General features: G+C 40.5%; 1 protein-coding gene across 1 annotated transcript; it reads left to right on the forward strand.

Annotated features, from left to right (window-relative positions):
- Window positions 1-1157: 1157 nt before the first annotated feature.
- On the forward strand, window positions 1158-16215 carry pkp3a (plakophilin 3a). The gene is made up of 13 exons (XM_072385990.1): window positions 1158-1598; window positions 6637-6728; window positions 7249-7997; window positions 8868-8991; window positions 9353-9557; window positions 10241-10442; window positions 11350-11467; window positions 11548-11712; window positions 11802-11978; window positions 12066-12219; window positions 12800-12995; window positions 13111-13198; window positions 14431-16215. Exons 1-13 carry the CDS (start codon window positions 1382-1384, stop codon window positions 14470-14472), a joined length of 2529 nt encoding a protein of 842 aa, XP_072242091.1. The 5' UTR covers window positions 1158-1381; the 3' UTR covers window positions 14473-16215.
- The last annotated feature ends 279 nt before the right edge of the window (window positions 16216-16494 follow it).

A 16494-nucleotide genomic window follows, 5' to 3' on the forward strand; every position in this document is an offset into this window, starting at 1 on the left:
GCTCCCCAAATGAATTGATTAGAGTGAAAATGGTGTGAACTACCGCTGCAGCCACAACTGTTTAAACAAGGTCCACGCGGAGCGAAGATTTTGGACCGCCGTGTTAGACTGTGTCACATTCAAAAACACATCTCAGACCTGCAGAATACATGCCAACACGCGCTGGAGGTTTTCTGGTAGCACCCCGGCCCCACTCCTTACTTTCCATGTTGGTTTTCCTGTTGATTTGTTTGTCATTTGTGCGCGTGACGCTTTTCACATTGCTCCCCTACGTGGGGTCATGTCAGTCATGGTACACATCAAAAGTGACGAACAAAAGGTAGAGCCTTTCTTGAAGCAATCGTGCACCTCAGGGTACTGATTCATCACGCAGGTATTCTACATACAAAGTCTTATTTTCATCGAGATACACAACACAGAGGAATTAAAACAGAAAATAGACTTGACTTCTTTAGTTGATGTACTTTTGAATGGAGCAGCCGACAGTATGAATGACTTTCCTCCCACACATCATTCTTACCAAAGTACCAAAGTCATTTTGTGTGACATTATGTGAATATGCACGATTAACGATTAACAAATCGAGCAAATATCAAATACAAAGTGAACTTCACTTTGTGGCTCTTTGTGTAAGTGTGCATATTTGTTTTGTTTTCTCTTCATCTAAAAGCCTCTGATGTTTGGAACAGGCACAGTGCAGAGCCCTGATGCGCGCACTTTTACTCACCTGGTAGAAGGATTTTTATTTTTGATAGACAAAGATGATATCGAAATAGTAGAGATGTAAATATATTTGAAGAAAAAAAAAGTAAACTATCATCAGAAGTTCATTTGTACTATACTTTTCAGTGCAGTTGCAGTTGAAAAACAAAGAAAACCTAACGGTTGAGTGTGAGCTCAAATTACAACTGTTTCTCCTCTTAAATTAACTCTTCAATAATCTAAAGTGAGTCATTCAGGTCGGTAGTAACCTGCACTTATAGGTTTACAGCTGATTTCTGTACCAAAAACTGAGGAATATACTGAAAAGTTACATCATGAAATTGACCTTAGGGGTACTTCCTTTCGTCTCTATGGGTTGTTTTTTTTATTTTTCCTTTAATTTCCAGTATTTTTTTAGTAGAAAAGATTAGAATCTGGCAATCTGGCCCACAGATCTTACTCAGAGCTATCGCTTCTCGGATGTAAACCGGGACTAGCTCACCTGTGAGTCAGGTGGAGGCTCTGTGTCTGTGAGGCTCCACCTCCCGCGGATGTGCAGATCCCCTCTAGGTGTGTCCTTTTCTCTCCACTCTCAATTGTTGTTGCCACGACGCAGAGGACGGATAGGTCGTCCACTTACGAACTCACGACTTGCGCGGGTCTCTCCTAACTTTCCACGATGACTGCAGCTTCCTCAGAAAACGTGTTTTTGACTGCTTTACAGCCCAACACCTCGGTAACTACATATGGTATCCCCTCTGATATCCAGCTCGGGAATGGAGGCTCCGGTTTGGACTCGAAGGCGCGGCGTGTCCAGCAGCAGGTCCAGATGAGAATGGCGGAGAAGTCCACACTTCCGCGTCAGAATGGATCGACCTCACAATACGCCATGTCAGGTAAGAATAAACAAGTTTCTTGATTGGGCTCAGTTTTGTGTTCACAGGGCAGACAAAGCTGTGTGCGCTGAAGCGAGCTCAGGGCGTACAAAAGTGGTGGAATGAGGCTGATACCATTATCTGACCACAGGGCCGAGTTTATAGCCAAGAGCCCTTTACTTATCCGTTGCATGTATATGACTCAGGGCTTCTATCAGACCAAATAGATTAAAGAAAGCTGAAGTGTTGTGGGACAATGAAACCAGGGAATGTTTTTCATATCGGGTGTGTAAACAAAAGGGACAGTGTTCCGCGTCATATTTCCAAAACAAACGCTCCAAAGTTTGTTTTCCCATCTTGGGTCACACCTCGCAAGCAAATTTAGTTGACAAAAAAAGAAAAAAAAAAAAAAAAAGCCTGTCAACACTCCAGTTGCAGTGGCTGAGGCTGTTTTTCATTGTTTAAAGAGACCAAGTCTAAAACATTTAATCTAGTCCAAAAAATGAAGTAAACAGCTAACAGGATGAACACAAAACAGTAAGTGATTACAGTAACGGATTCAGTGTTTTGTTTGATCAACAATATATAAGTACTTCTTTCATTTGAAACCTAAAACAGCTCCAATTAATTGGATCGGAAGATAGTTTTACTTCCAAGACTCAGTGGGAACCAGAAGGAATGTGCGGGGGGGGGGTGAACATTTGGCTCTACTCCAGCCTGAGGTTATGTATCTGGTCAGCTTATCTGGAAGTTTTTAATGTACTCTGAAGCAATAGTGATATGACAGCGTGTCTTGTCTTTTCACATGAGAATCTGTTAATGTGTAACAGGTCTAAACAAGTGCCGTATTCATGAACTCTGTGATAGCAGAACTGAGGTGAGGGCCTCCCTCTGCGGGTTTGGGTTTCAGGTGTTGCTCAGCTTGTTCCAGCCAGGGTTTAAAGCCCTTAGTAGCACTAAAATGACACTTTTAGAAGTTTTTAATGATCTCCTACCTGCCGTTACAATGATGGCGGGGGATTTTGCCATTCGTATGTGCTAAGCCCCCACAGCAGCTTTTGACACAGTTGTCCACACCCTCCTTTTGTTTCGTCTGGAACACTGTCCTTATTAAAGGCTCTGCACCAGAAGGGTTTAGATCTTGTTTGTCTGGCGGAAGCTTTGCATCCAGCAGGGGTGATTCTGTACTTTTTTTTTTTTTTTTTTGTAGAGTCCCTCACAATTCCATAGTTGGAATATTGTTATTTTCCCTCCCTTTGTTCCATCCTTAGGAAATATGGTATCCCAGTTCTGATGATACTAAGATTTAGTTGCTTTGAATCACGACAGCAGTGTTTCACTAAAACCACTATCAGAGTGTGGGAAATAAAAGCTATGATGGCACTGAGCTGTTTGAATTTGGACAATGACAAATTTGGACCCAGTGGTGCCTGTTGTGCTTCTAATTTGGCCTTAAGCCTGATGTGAAACCACATGAGATGGATTAGCTTAGAATTCTTTTTTTTTAAACTGTGACCGTGATCTAACATCAAACCTTTTTTTATCATGCAATGATTTTTAAAGGCTTATTCTGGCTTTTATCATGTCCCAGCTGGAGTATTGTAATGCCTTTTATTTTGGTGTTAACATGGCCGTAGGTCAGACCAACAGCTCCAGAATGCTGCACCTTATCTATTAACAAGAACGTTGGAAGCGTGAGCACATCTCTCCAGTTGCTTCCCTTTCCCTTTTAGGATTGATTTTAAGGTTTTATTGTCAACTTCTAAGGCTTCTAAGGCTAGCTCCTTTGTATCTTTCTGACCTCTTACAGCCAGATGCTCCCTCTAGGACACTCAAATCTGCTGAACTGTCGCTTTTATTGTAGTTGTCCTGAGCTTAAGGTCTTTGCTGTTGTAGCCCAAAAAAGTATGGAACCAAGTCTCATCTTTTAAAACACAGTTTTATTTCTTGGCTTCTTATTCCTTATGAGAGCTCAGTTCTTTAGGTTTTATTTAAATTTATAGTATTGCTTTTCATTTGGATTAATTTGCTTTGTTAATGTATTTGTCTTTGATGTCAGTCTTTGTGAAGCCTTACTTGTTCTTTAATGTACAGCCCTTTGGTCAACAAGGAGCTGTTTTTGAATGTGTCACAGAGTTGAAGGTTAAAGGGATACCTGTGCCTCGACAGTGCTGTAACAACCAGCTGTTGTGTTGTCTGTTGTTAAGATGAGTCACATGGCACCACTCGCAGAGGGGGAATGGCGGCTTTCCTGAAGATAATGGAATTAGTCTGGATTTTAGTTAAATTACCTGTGATGGTCTGAAGCAGTTAAGAGGTTGAATGCACGTCAAAGACAGAACTTTGCGGGTGACTGAGAATTTTGAACTTGTTTGTTGCTGCCTCCTCCTTGGAGATCTGTCTCTTAAGTCAGTGTTCTTGACCAAACTGCACAGAACAGGTAGGACGCCTCAACTTTGGGCCTTCGTGTGGGTGACCTCTAAATTCTGGGTTGAGTGGCAGCAGAACACAAGCCTTTTACTCACACTTCTAGTTTTAGCATTTCCCAGAGGCATCGACTATGCCTGCTCCAACAGGCAATTATGCTGTTCTAGCTGTTTTTTTAAGGCTGTGTGCACAGAGAAATACAATCTATCTGTTAAATAGGTCACTGTCCTGTTTGTTTTGAGTTTTAAAAAAAAAAAATCTTATCTCAATTGTACTTGTCAATCACTCTCACCTTGTGTTTGTCTCTTTTGCCTGGAGCTTTGCTTGAAGGAAAACATATAATCAGTGACTGCATTTCAGTTCTCCTCTAAAACCTGTGCTAAAGTAACCTTTCACAGCAGGGACTGCTGCCATTTAAGTGGTTTGTGGCTTTGTTGTGAGGACTTATTATATATGCAAAAATGTTTGCGCATGAGAAAAACAAAACACTCAGAGCATTCTGCAAGGAGTGTTTCTTGCTTATCTATGATAGTTACTGAGTATGGATAAGTGGACCGGTCTCAGCAGAACAACAGTTAGAAAAGAAAATATATATATGAGGACAGTCTCATCAAAGCTAATGTTTCTAAAGGCAGCAGAGGAAGAAAAAAATGTTTCCCCACTGTGGGTGTTTTCAGGGTGTGTGTGCTGCATAGGCAGGGTGTGTTGGGCGTTGCTGGGGTTGGGTGTGGGTTACACCTGAGTGCATGTCATCCTTTTCCTTGTGAATATGATGAGTGTGTATGATTGTGTGCTCTCCACTGTTGAAAGAGTTTGATCCAAAAAAAAAAAAAAAGTCCAGGTTCTCAGACATAGCATGTAGACACATGCACAGCACAGTCACACTGAGGCATGGCTTCAAGCGTGCTCGAAAACCAGTCTGTGTTGTTTCAGAAGGGTTTTCTCAAACAGTTTCACGTTTAGTCGATGTATCATACAAATACGTAATTGAAGGAACGACCATAAGGCATTTCCTCCGATGATTTATTTATTTATTTTTAACAGTTGAGTGCATTAAGCAGTCGGCTCAGCACCATGGCTGAGCATTCCCATCTTGAAACTTCACCATAACATTCAGCGTTTTCTATCATAAAAAAATCCCGTTGGAACAATCCTCCCCACGTTTGTGGTGTAACTTGTAAGAGCTGATGATCAGGGACAAGCTTTCAGTGTCGGAAAGGCAAGGTCAGACTGTCTGTATGTTGAAAAGAAAAGAAAAAAGTCCCGATACCTTGTTGGGTGGAGCTTTTTGCATGCGCTTTGAGAAACCAATGAAATCAGAAGCTGCTGCAAGCTCAGTGGAGAAGACTGTAAAATCTGCGGCTCTCAGGAAGCTGAGAGTGGTGCAGTTCTAATACCGCGGAAAGCGATAGAAAGTGAGCACTTTACCATTTTATAATCTAGCTTCCGCTTCTTGAGAATCTCTCTCTGTTTAAAGCATTTTGAGCTAGATTACCTCAAAATTAGAAATGCTAAGAAACGGAGTTGGAGTAAACAGGCCAGGTGGTGTTATGTCCTGGTGGGTGGAAATATGGACAGGATATTCATACATCTCTATTCACTGCATGAAGAATGAAGAGTTATGCACAAAGCCTTTTTTTTCTAGGCCATGAGAGATTTTTGTTCTTTTTTTTTTTTTTTATTGCAAAAATCTAAAACTGTTTCACTTTAGGCAGACAGATGAGCTTTAAGAAGATGGATCACTGCTCGAGTGGGACTAGAAAATGCATTTGAACCGCCTCAATATTCTGAATAGACATTAATGTTCCCCAGAGGATGGATCCTATTAGCACTAATCATTTCTTCCCCTTGTGCGACCTTTATGTATTTTTAAATTTCTTTTTGTGGTATACTTTGTTTGTTGTGTTACAGATTTTCATTATTTGTGATACAGATGTTCACTTTCCCTTTAGGGATGAATTGTACTGCCCTTGACCTTCTGTACTTTGTTTTAGCCTCCCATCACAAAAGTAAATACAGGATGTGAAATTGCCTAATTCCCTGGCAGGGCTCTGAAATGAGATAAAAACTTAATTACACAGACATTACACAGACATAATTAAAATTCTTCTGTCACTGACATATTCTGCTTTCAGTTCACTGAACTGTTTGGGTCAACAATTGGTCGCTCAACCCTGCTCACATATAGAAGCATTTTGCTACATGACTGCCAACACAGTCACCAGCACCCTATCAGGTCTCTCTAATCTGGAATGTGAGCAACACATTCAGTCACTCTGTGTGCTGAGAGAAACAGGCCAATGTCTTTGTGTGTCAAAGTAACTGGAGACATCAAACCTAGTGACTGGATCAGCTCCTGATCCTGCATTCAACCACCAGTGCAACAGGGCACCAGCTACATGGACTGTGATCTGTTTTATGTAAATTGTGGAATTTTTCAGATTGCTTTGTATGAAATAGCATGAAGATGTTTTGTTTCACTGTTCATTTGCAACAATGTCCAAAATGACTTGTTCAATAAAGTTTTTTTTTTTACAGGTTTGTCACACCTAGATGTAATATTCAACAAAGCATGCCTGTGTTGTTTATTGACATCTGATTGATCAAATGTGGTTTTGTTGCTTTTTTTCAGACTATGGTGGTTCATCCACAATGAAACACAGTACCTACACCCCAAGTTTCAGCTCTAAATCATCCTTAATGTACTCAGGCACCAGAACAATGGTGAGCACAGCAGATTTTTCTGAATTTTTCAGCATGTATTTGACACATTGTGGAAACGATTAAGCTTATGGTTGGCATTTAATTTCACTGGATATTTGAAAAGAATATATATATTATGTAAGAATATATATTAATTAACACTGTCACTAACCTGGGTTAAGAAGGACACAACATGTGTGGTATTTCACAGCAGACTGTGATTAGATCAGCTCCGAGTTTTCAAGTCTACCCTCGAGATTCCTTTTGGTTTAGAGGTACAGCGGACAGACACACTATGTGACACTGATGTTTGAGCTGTGTAACTGCAGTTAATCAGTTTAATGAGCAATGGAAATTAATATGGTAAAACACTGAGGGCTCTATATTATATATATATATAATATTTTTTTTTATTTATTTATTTATATTATTATTTGTTTGTTTGTTTTAGTGACTTGAAACCAGTTCATCCAAACACTCAATTCACTAAAACATATTTTTAAAACAACTTTAAATTGTAACAGCTTCCCTGTATCCTCAGGGTCCACGTGTTTCCCAGAAGACGAACTTCAGCAGCCGGTCAGCTGGCCCAGACATGGTCCTGTATAACAGGATGAGTGGGGTTGCAGGTGATGTTGGCAGTGGAGGTTTGTACCAAGAAAGCTTCCATATGGGTGGCCAGCAAGGAACCATGAGACAACAGAACCGAATGGACCATGATGCCATGTCTGTGCGGTCATTTCACACTATGCCTGTTGGAAATAGCTGGAGGTATGATGATGGCGACAATGATAGCTTTATAGCCGGGCAGGAGGCCGCAACTACTCGCCAGTATGCTCAGAGCGCATTCAACGGCTACAACGGCCAGAAATGGCAAGGAGCGTGTACCACAGGCTGTGAGGTACCCATCCGCAGATCTCTAAGTGGCACTCTTAACCGTGGTGGAGGAATGATGGGAGGAGGAGCCGAGATAATCCAGCAGCAGCACTCTTTCAAAGGCCCATCCCACCGTACCATCAGCAGGATCACAAACAGAAACCGAATGAGTATGGGCTCCATGTCTGGGAACGTCATGTCCTCAAGTGCTAGCAGCTTTGGTGTAGGAGGAGACAGACCTGACAGTGGGTTTGTCATGTCTACAATGCCTTCTGGTTCCCAGGGGAACCTCCTAATTCAGCGCCCGGGCACCCTGTCCCGTGCCATGTCAATCAAAAGCATGCACAGTGTGGGCAAGGGCATGGACATCTTCACTGGGCAGATGGGGAGCAACATGAATCTCTCTCTAAGTGGGTGAGGAGCTTTTAATGGTATCAGAAGCATTATTTCACATTACATACAAATAATGTCATGTGGCAGCAACCAACTGAGATTTTGAGCATAGGAACAATCTGATCATTTTTTAAATGCAAACAATTTTGAGAAAAAAAACAAATAATGATAATTTTCGTCCATAGTATCGTCCATATAGGCAATATACAGCACGGTAGCTTTATCCTCTGTGTGTTCATGCTTAATGATGAACACGGCCACTTCAGTCACTGTTGCAAATCCTCACCAGCACATTAAATGTATATTATTCCACATCTGAAAATAGTTCCGCAGCAAATACGTCCTAAAAACGACAGTGAGTATGAAGACAGACTGATGCATTTTTTCTAATGTAGTAATATTATGGCGCGTTACACGTTTTATTTATCGTTGATTTTCAGTAACAGTCGTAGTGCACTGTAGTCATTCTGGTGACATCAGTTCTATACAGTATTCCTGAAAGCTGTGAGTCAATATGGTGGTGTTGCAACTTTCATGCGTCATGAGTTTTTATCAGGGGGTGTGTTCGTTTGCTAAGAGCTGCCGTGGCTTGGGAGCAGGCTCCAAAGTGGCAAGACTGGTTTAGGGTGTGTCTGCTCCGTTTCAGGCCTCACATTTCACACATCCCACAGTGGGCGGTTAGGCATGTGGGTTTGCAGAACAGTGTGTGATTTGGAAACTATTCAACAAGCTATATTTTGTACACAAGCGACAAATCATTCAAAAATAATTGCTGTGGCTGCTGCTATCCAAAATTACATTTTGTGCTACCTGATTTAACAGCAGGAGTAATGATATGCTTAATTGTTTTAGATTTCTTTGGGTGAATTTGTTCTTTTCCTCTTTTGGCAGATTCAGTGCCATGGACATGCCCTCAGCCGTGCAGTACCTGAGAGGAAGTGACCCTGAGCTTCAGGTCCTTGGTGCAGCGTACATTCAGCATCAGTGTTTCAATGAAAACGACGCTAAAAACGAGGTATTTTGCACAGATTGTTGTGTGTGGTTAGAATTCCTTGGGGTCTTTGCTCTCTGCATTCCTTTAGAGAGAAGTGCAGCCAGAAAAAAAATCATTCTCCTTCAAGACTCAAGATAATTTATTGATGTTTCTCGATGTGTGTTGACATTAAAGAGACCATTAACCATAATGCTTTTGGGGAGTTGCCTTTCTTTCACTCTGTTATATAGCTTAGGTTCATTTAAAGGGCCTGCAGAGCACTGAGTTTGAATCAAGGGGAGTTAAAGTACAAATATGCCTGACAAACAAGCCTCCCTATGATCAACATAACCATCACAACAGCTTTGAATGAAAGATGATTGCATTAATCTTTTTCCCCAAGGTGCGTCTCCTGAATGGCATCGGTGAGCTGGTGAAGTTGTTCAACAACGAGTCTCAGGACGTGCGACGTTATGCCACTGGTGCCACACGCAACCTCATCTATGAGAACATAGACAACAAAATGACCCTGATCAAAGAGGGCGGCATACCAGAGCTGGTCAATGCACTCAGCGACGACGATGACGAGCTCCGCAAAAACATCACAGGTAGGGAAATCACCACCTGGTTAGTAAAACTGGCAGGACATTTAGAGAGTCCTTTGCTGAGGCCAAATACAGTATGTCACATTTTACATTACTAAGAAGAGAATGCTGCAGATTTGCAAGACATGGTATATGCACAGACAGCAGGAGGTGGGGCTGCTGTCATCCTGTGTGGACATGAATATAGGAGTGTGTATGAGTTGTCTGTGCATGTGGGCAAGTATATCGAGTATATCTGCTCCTCCCCTTTACTGGAGAAGGCCACTGTCACTTTTTCCTTTTGGCAGTTACGCCTTTATATGTGTCAGAGGGCTAAGAGACTAATGTCTGAATCACAGTTTCAGTAAGAAGTTTAGAGAAAGTGATGGATTAACAAAGCAACTGTGTGTATTCAGCTTAATCTGAAACAGTGACAGAGGTCTCAAGATTTTATAGATTTGATATGTGCAAAACATTCAAAGTTTTCCAGCTTATACAGGATATTTTCATTTTAAATCAATAGTAAATTAACAATTTACTTGTTAATTTTTTTTGTTTGAAAGTGAGCAGACGGGAGTGGAAAGAGCTAGATTGACGCTGTCTAAAGTTTACAAGTTGTTGGAAGTTAAGGCTAAGCTAATTAGCTTATTATAACCTGGTATTGAATGGGCACGTGTGAGTTCAGTATTTTCCTTTCGTGTGTGCAGGGATCCTGTGGAATCTTTCATCCAAAGAAAACCTGAAGGAGAAACTGGCCAAGGAGACACTTTCCACACTTACTGAGAAGATCCTTGTTCCTCTGGCAGCCAAAGAGAAGGACGATGCAGAGATGATCAAGGACTACTCCAGCAGCGGCTCAGAGTCTCCCTCTCAAGAGGAAATCTTCTGCAACACCACAGGATGCCTTAGGTGCAAATCATTTGTAAAAGTCTAAGATTTCATGCGAAATGATGATGAGTCAGCGATTTTCCTTACTTTAAAATGAATCCCACTTTGGGAAATTAACTGCGGTAAAATAAATTAAGTCATTCTCTGATTTTGGTGTGAAGTACATTGAAGTAATGCAAAGATACACAAGACACTGGATTAATTAACCCAAACAACGGTGAATTAAACATCACATGTGGAGCCTGAAAAGTAGGACACTCATTGCTCAAGGGATTTAGTTTAGTTTAGTTTAGTTTAGTTTAGTTTAGTTTAGTTTAGTTTAGTTTAGTTTAGTTTAGTTTAGTTTAGTTTAGTTTAGTTTAGCTCAGTAACTTCAGGGTATTCCTAGATCATATGAACGAATAAAAGTAGCAGGAAGTGCTTGGCAGGTAACTGGTAACTATTACATTTTTTATAAGCAATTGTATGTGCTCTGTGGATGGTTTTTCAGTAAATCAGCTGATTTTCTATGTTTGAGATGGATTAGGCTGAAAATTCTCCAAGTCTAGATCTTCACTTTTTTTTTTACTCCCCCATGACTGCATCTGCATGTGTTGAGTCTGCTCCTGTTGTTGGCACAAACCCTTAAGTCACCAGCTGACTACTGGACATTTTACCACACCCTTTACTTTTCCTGTTGTTTGAAAAAAAAAAAAAAAAAAACAGAATCTCTTTAATCCTCAGTTACTTTGATATCACTCCAATTGGGTGAATATTTGGTTTTTTTTTTTTGTATTTTTCTAATGTTATTTTTGTGTGTGTTTGTTTTTCTGGTGCACAACAAGCTAAACTGCAGCAATCTCTATGAGCCCTGTCTGGTCAGAGTAATGCCAGGGTTGAGTTTAGCCTGAAAGCTTTCTGACCTCTCACTTGCTCTCTGTGTGCTCAGGAATCTGAGCTCTGGAAATGAGAAAACCCGTGAGCTGATGCGAGAAACCAGAGGATTGGTGCAGTCCTTGGTGGACTACCTCAATGCCTCTCTTGAAAAGAATAAGGATGAAACTAAGGTGAGAGTTTGCTTTATTCTCCCCGTTCAGAGCAAAGTCTGTTCTGTTTGTGGTCTCATTTCTCTGTGTTTGACTCCTAGGGGGTAGAGAATGCAATGTGCATTTTGAGAAACCTTTCATACCAGATCTACACTGAACTCCCTCCATCTGTTTCTAATCGCCTGAAAGGGCCAACCAGAGATCAGAGCAATGAAGAAGGCAGCTCGATTGGCTGCTTTACACCCCAGAGCAGAAAAGCCAAAAATGTAAGCACCGGTGTACAAATACATTGTGTGTGTATGAACCAGACCATCCATTTTATTACTAACGTCTTGTGTTCTCCTCTGACCGACAGAAAAAGCCTAACTTCATATTCAATGAGGTTTCAAAGATTCCAAGTGATATGGAGTGGCTTTGGCACCCTCAGGTCTTGAGGCTGTACCACTTTGTGCTGAAGTCGCATGAAATCAACGGCACCACCCGCGAGGCGGCCCTTGGAGCTATGCAGAACATCACAGCTGGAGACACTAGGGTGAGCAACGTATTGATCAGGCCTCATCAGGCAAAAGTGAAACGGTCTGTCCGTGACATATTTGAACTCTGTCTCTTTAACCTGCAGTGGGCTTCAGTGTTGGCCAGCTGGGCTCTGGAGAAGGAACAAATTTTGCCAACACTGGTTGATAACCTGAGCACCGACAGGGACATTGAGCTGCGTTCTGTCACTGGCCTGATAAGAAATCTGTCCCGTCATGGAAGCGACATGGATGACTTTGGTCAGTATTTTTTTTTTTCTGCCCTTAAAAATGAATCGCTAATGTATTGAATTTGTTTGGGGCTGTCATTCTTCTGCCTTTTTGCTGCCTGTATTATTCCATTCACTTTTTTTATATTGTGAAATTGACTCTGCGATATGTACTTACACTTGTGCTGAGCTGAACTGAATTTAAAGCAAACTGCAGGTTTGTGTGTGTTTGCAAAAACTCGTTTGTAGTTACATGACATGAACAGTTCATTCCAACTAGATCAGGTTGCCAGACCTCAGAAAGTTGTTATGAAATGCAAAAAGTTGAAAGTATAAAGAATCATTCCAAAAGTATGGACTTTCATAAACTTAACTCGTCTAGCAATGTAAACATAAGTGAAAAAAATTGTCATTAAGGCCTACGTTATATTTGCGAGTTATGCTCGGAGATCTGCGATGTATTCCCTAACTGACCGATCAAATGTATTAAGCATGCACGGAGAAATTGTGCAAGAAGCGCAAAGTCCCATGGTTAAACAAACAGTTTAACCAAACACACTCGGCAGCCTTCAAATATGTTTTCAAACTCTTTTTGTTTTGTTTTTTCTTAGCCTCAAAATCAGTATCCCACCTGTTGGAGAAGTTGCCAGAAAACGGAAGACAGAGGGCGCCATCCAGCGAGGTGGTGATCAACATCTGTGGAGCTCTCAACAGCATGGTGACCAGCAGCTCTGTGGCCGCCAAAGAAATTGCCTCAAATGGCGGCCTAGTGAAACTGTCGGGCATCAGGGACGACCATGACAGCAGGTCTGTAATGCGGCAAGTGATCAAACACGCTGCGCACGTTAAATGTGTATTTGTGTGAGACCTGATGTTTTCACAGAAAAGAAATGTTTTAACTTTGGATGAAATGTTTTTCCAGCCCCGGGATGATTAAAGCAGCCCAAGCAGCATCCACAGTCCTCTCCAACATGTTCCATTACGGAAAACTGCATAGACTGTACAAATCGGTAAGAGAATATACAGATTACTAAACAGCTCTCAGCTCTGGATGATTGATGATAATATGCTGTAGCTAACAAATTATAGATCAGATTTGGGATCAGTTTGTTTGCCCTGAAGAAAGATCTAGACATGTTTGAAGTTAACTCTAATGATATAACCTCATCGGGGTCAAAACATTAACTGCAAACGCACAGCGGTCTGAAAAACACAGAGACAGATAGCTTCAAAGGTTCCTAGTCCCCCAAAGGTAGTCTGAGAAAGCTTTACAATTTGTGGCTTTATGTTTTGCCACGATACAGAAACGCAAACTGTTGTTTATTTTATTATATAAGAAAACAAATGTACAGTCAGCTTGTCAGTGGCAAAATTTTCAGTACTTTCACTTTAACGTAGACAGTCGCCTGTTGAATCACACAGCAGCCATTTTGCAGTTGCCGGTGACGATTTTTCTCAATGTTGGACAAGTCCAAGCACATCCATCCTGTTAATTCTTTCAGCTTAAAAAGATGGAGAAGCAGGGCCCAGGTTTACAAATGTGTAACAATTTCCTTTTACTAAACATAAAAAGACACAAATGTGATTTTTGTGGCTTTTAATAACTGATTTAATACTTAATATTTTTTTCCGAATCCAACATGCCTCCAGCATCGGGCAAATGACGTATGAAGTCAAAGTTTTCTCATGACGGTGCCCCACCTTCATTTCTGTGACAAAGAAATAATTCTCTTCAATCTTTTCTGTTTTCTTTTTTTAGTTGGGTGGCTCACATTAAAAAAAAAACACATCTTTTGCCTGCTCACAATGCAATTTTTTTACCCACACACACACACACACACACACACACGCACGCACGCACGCAGGTCTTTGTCCCGGGCTGGATGAGGTGGTTTTGCATACAGATTACAGTTTGCCTCTCCCAAAGGTGTGGCATTCAGCCTGTTATCGAATGAACAAGTCCAAACGGAACATAAAAATGCGCTGATATTTGTCATACATACAGCTGAAACACTGTCTGGACAGCAAACTGCATAAACAGTGAATCGTGTTACCTGTGTGACTCATGGCTTACTTTTTATTTTGAGGTCCAAGGTTCTTCCAAGTTCAATGTCAACATCCAGTGAATTCTAAAAGTATCTTTTTGACTACTTAATTCTAGTAGAAACTCTTTTCTCCCAGTGTTTTCCTCCTCCATACAGTCATTCACGCTGTTTTTTTTCTTTGTGCCTTTGTGTTACAGAAAGGATTCACAAAGCGGAACATGACAAATGTTTCACTGTGAAGTGAAGGTAATGTTGTACAAAGCTCAGTCCTCGTCTGTGAGATGGTGTAAAGATAAAAGAAGAAATGCAGCGCTCCCAACAGTGGGGATATAGGGCTTTCTTGTGTGTTTTACAACGCAGTGGATATCAGTGCAATCAGTGCAGTGTAAGAACCGTGACTGCAAAAGGACTATTTATGGACTTTGATGCACCTTAGCCTTTCTGTTTGAACACTGTACTTAGAGTCTAATCTCTCTCCTGTCAGAGCAGCATGTTTTTAGATAAAACGGCAGTTTTAAAACTGCAGATGGATCACATGGTAGACATTTGTGCCTCCCCACTATTGCATCTCATTTATGGCTTGAATTTAACAAATCTGCCAGCAGGGGAGTTTTGTAAATATTGCTTTTTATTTTACCCAAAAATGAGTTTGAATATTTTATATATTGTAGTAATTGATCATTTTAATATAGATATGTGAGTCGCACATATGACTTTGTTTTATTTGAATGTAAACCTGAGATTTACTCAATTTGAATGTAAATACATTTGCTTTAAGGGATTGTTTTTCCGTATTTGATTTTGTTACTTGTGTGCAAAGTCTTCTGTTTTGTCAAAGTATTACTGTGGGTAACCGATTGGTGGGAATGCAAGTAAAGGTATATTTTCCTGACATTGTTGCAAAACAAATTTTATTTGAATTGTTTAGCATTTGAGATCTTTTATGAATAAGAATGTTGCTTACGTACACAACTTCCAGAGTTTGATTTCAGTACACTGAAGTACTTTAAAATCTATTTGTGTTTTTTCAAAGAAAAAAAAAAAAGTGTATATATATATCGTAAATTCCGAACTAAAAGCCGCTACTTGTTTCCCAGGCTTTGAGCACCGCGACTTATAATACGGTGCGGCTAGGTGATTTTCTTTTATTTTCATGCCGCCAAAACATTTTGCCTCGTAACATCAGACCAATAAAATTAACCAATAGTAGTGATCGAATGAAATTGTACGATAAATCAAACACACTTATACTAAATCAATGTAAATCAGTCATTTGTACTGAACATAGAAAACAAACAAAGAAATGCATATGATGCAGCTTTTAAATTGAAGGATTAGAGATTGTGAGAGCGACAACGAAGTTGGGTGACGAAGTTCTGAGGCTGTTCAATTTGGACTCTGAAGATGACTGTAATGGGTTTAGTGCGCAGGAGGGAGATGAAGAAGGTGATCAATGACTTTTCCTGGTAGGCTACTGTCTTTTCTTTTTTTTTTTAACCAGCCGTATTAAAGGCACTGTTCAGGGAAAAAAAAAAAAGCATTTTTACGCTACCTATTTGTTCATTACCGATAGGTATTTAAGTTTAAACCATCGGTGTTACAGGCACTGTTGCGAAAAAAAGCATTTGCAGTATGTATTTGTTCATGTTACCATACGCATTTAATTAAAACTTTAAAAATCCTCACATATAACATCTTTCTGTTAAAATATCTCATGTTAAAACGTGGACACCCACAGTTTATAATCTGGTGCAGCCTATACAAGTACAAAATGGATTTTTCTTTTAAAATTAGAGGGTGTGGCTTATATTCAGGTGCGCTCTATAGTCAGGAATTTACGGTATATACATAAAAATAAAATGTTGGAGTTGTAACCGTTACCGCTCTGTGTGGGTTTTGCAAGACTGGCTGTTTTCTTCATTGCTTTTTGTGTTGCATCATCTGATTTAACTGCTAATAAAAAGACGTACTCTGAAATTAAAGGTAATTTTCAGTGTCTTCCCTGTTCGTGTGCTGTTCTAACAGACTGACACCAATATGCAGAAATGTCAGCCACACCCTGTTTACATACTTGCTCCTGCTCAGACAAGAACAATGCCAGATGTTCCCAGCTGCACCCTTATTTAGGCTCTTATTTCACTGCTGGTGAGCATAACTTCCTGACGACACATCGTCTGTCCTGTCGAAGAGGAACAGCTCACGTTTTTAATAATGGGACAACCTTGTTGATTATTTTGTATCTTTACCAGCTGTTTATGTGT

The sequence above is a fragment of the Leuresthes tenuis genome, unplaced genomic scaffold, assembly GCF_036924035.1.
Source record: "Leuresthes tenuis unplaced genomic scaffold, fLeuTen1.0.hap1 SCAF_5, whole genome shotgun sequence".
Lineage (NCBI taxonomy): Eukaryota > Metazoa > Chordata > Actinopteri > Atheriniformes > Atherinopsidae > Leuresthes > Leuresthes tenuis.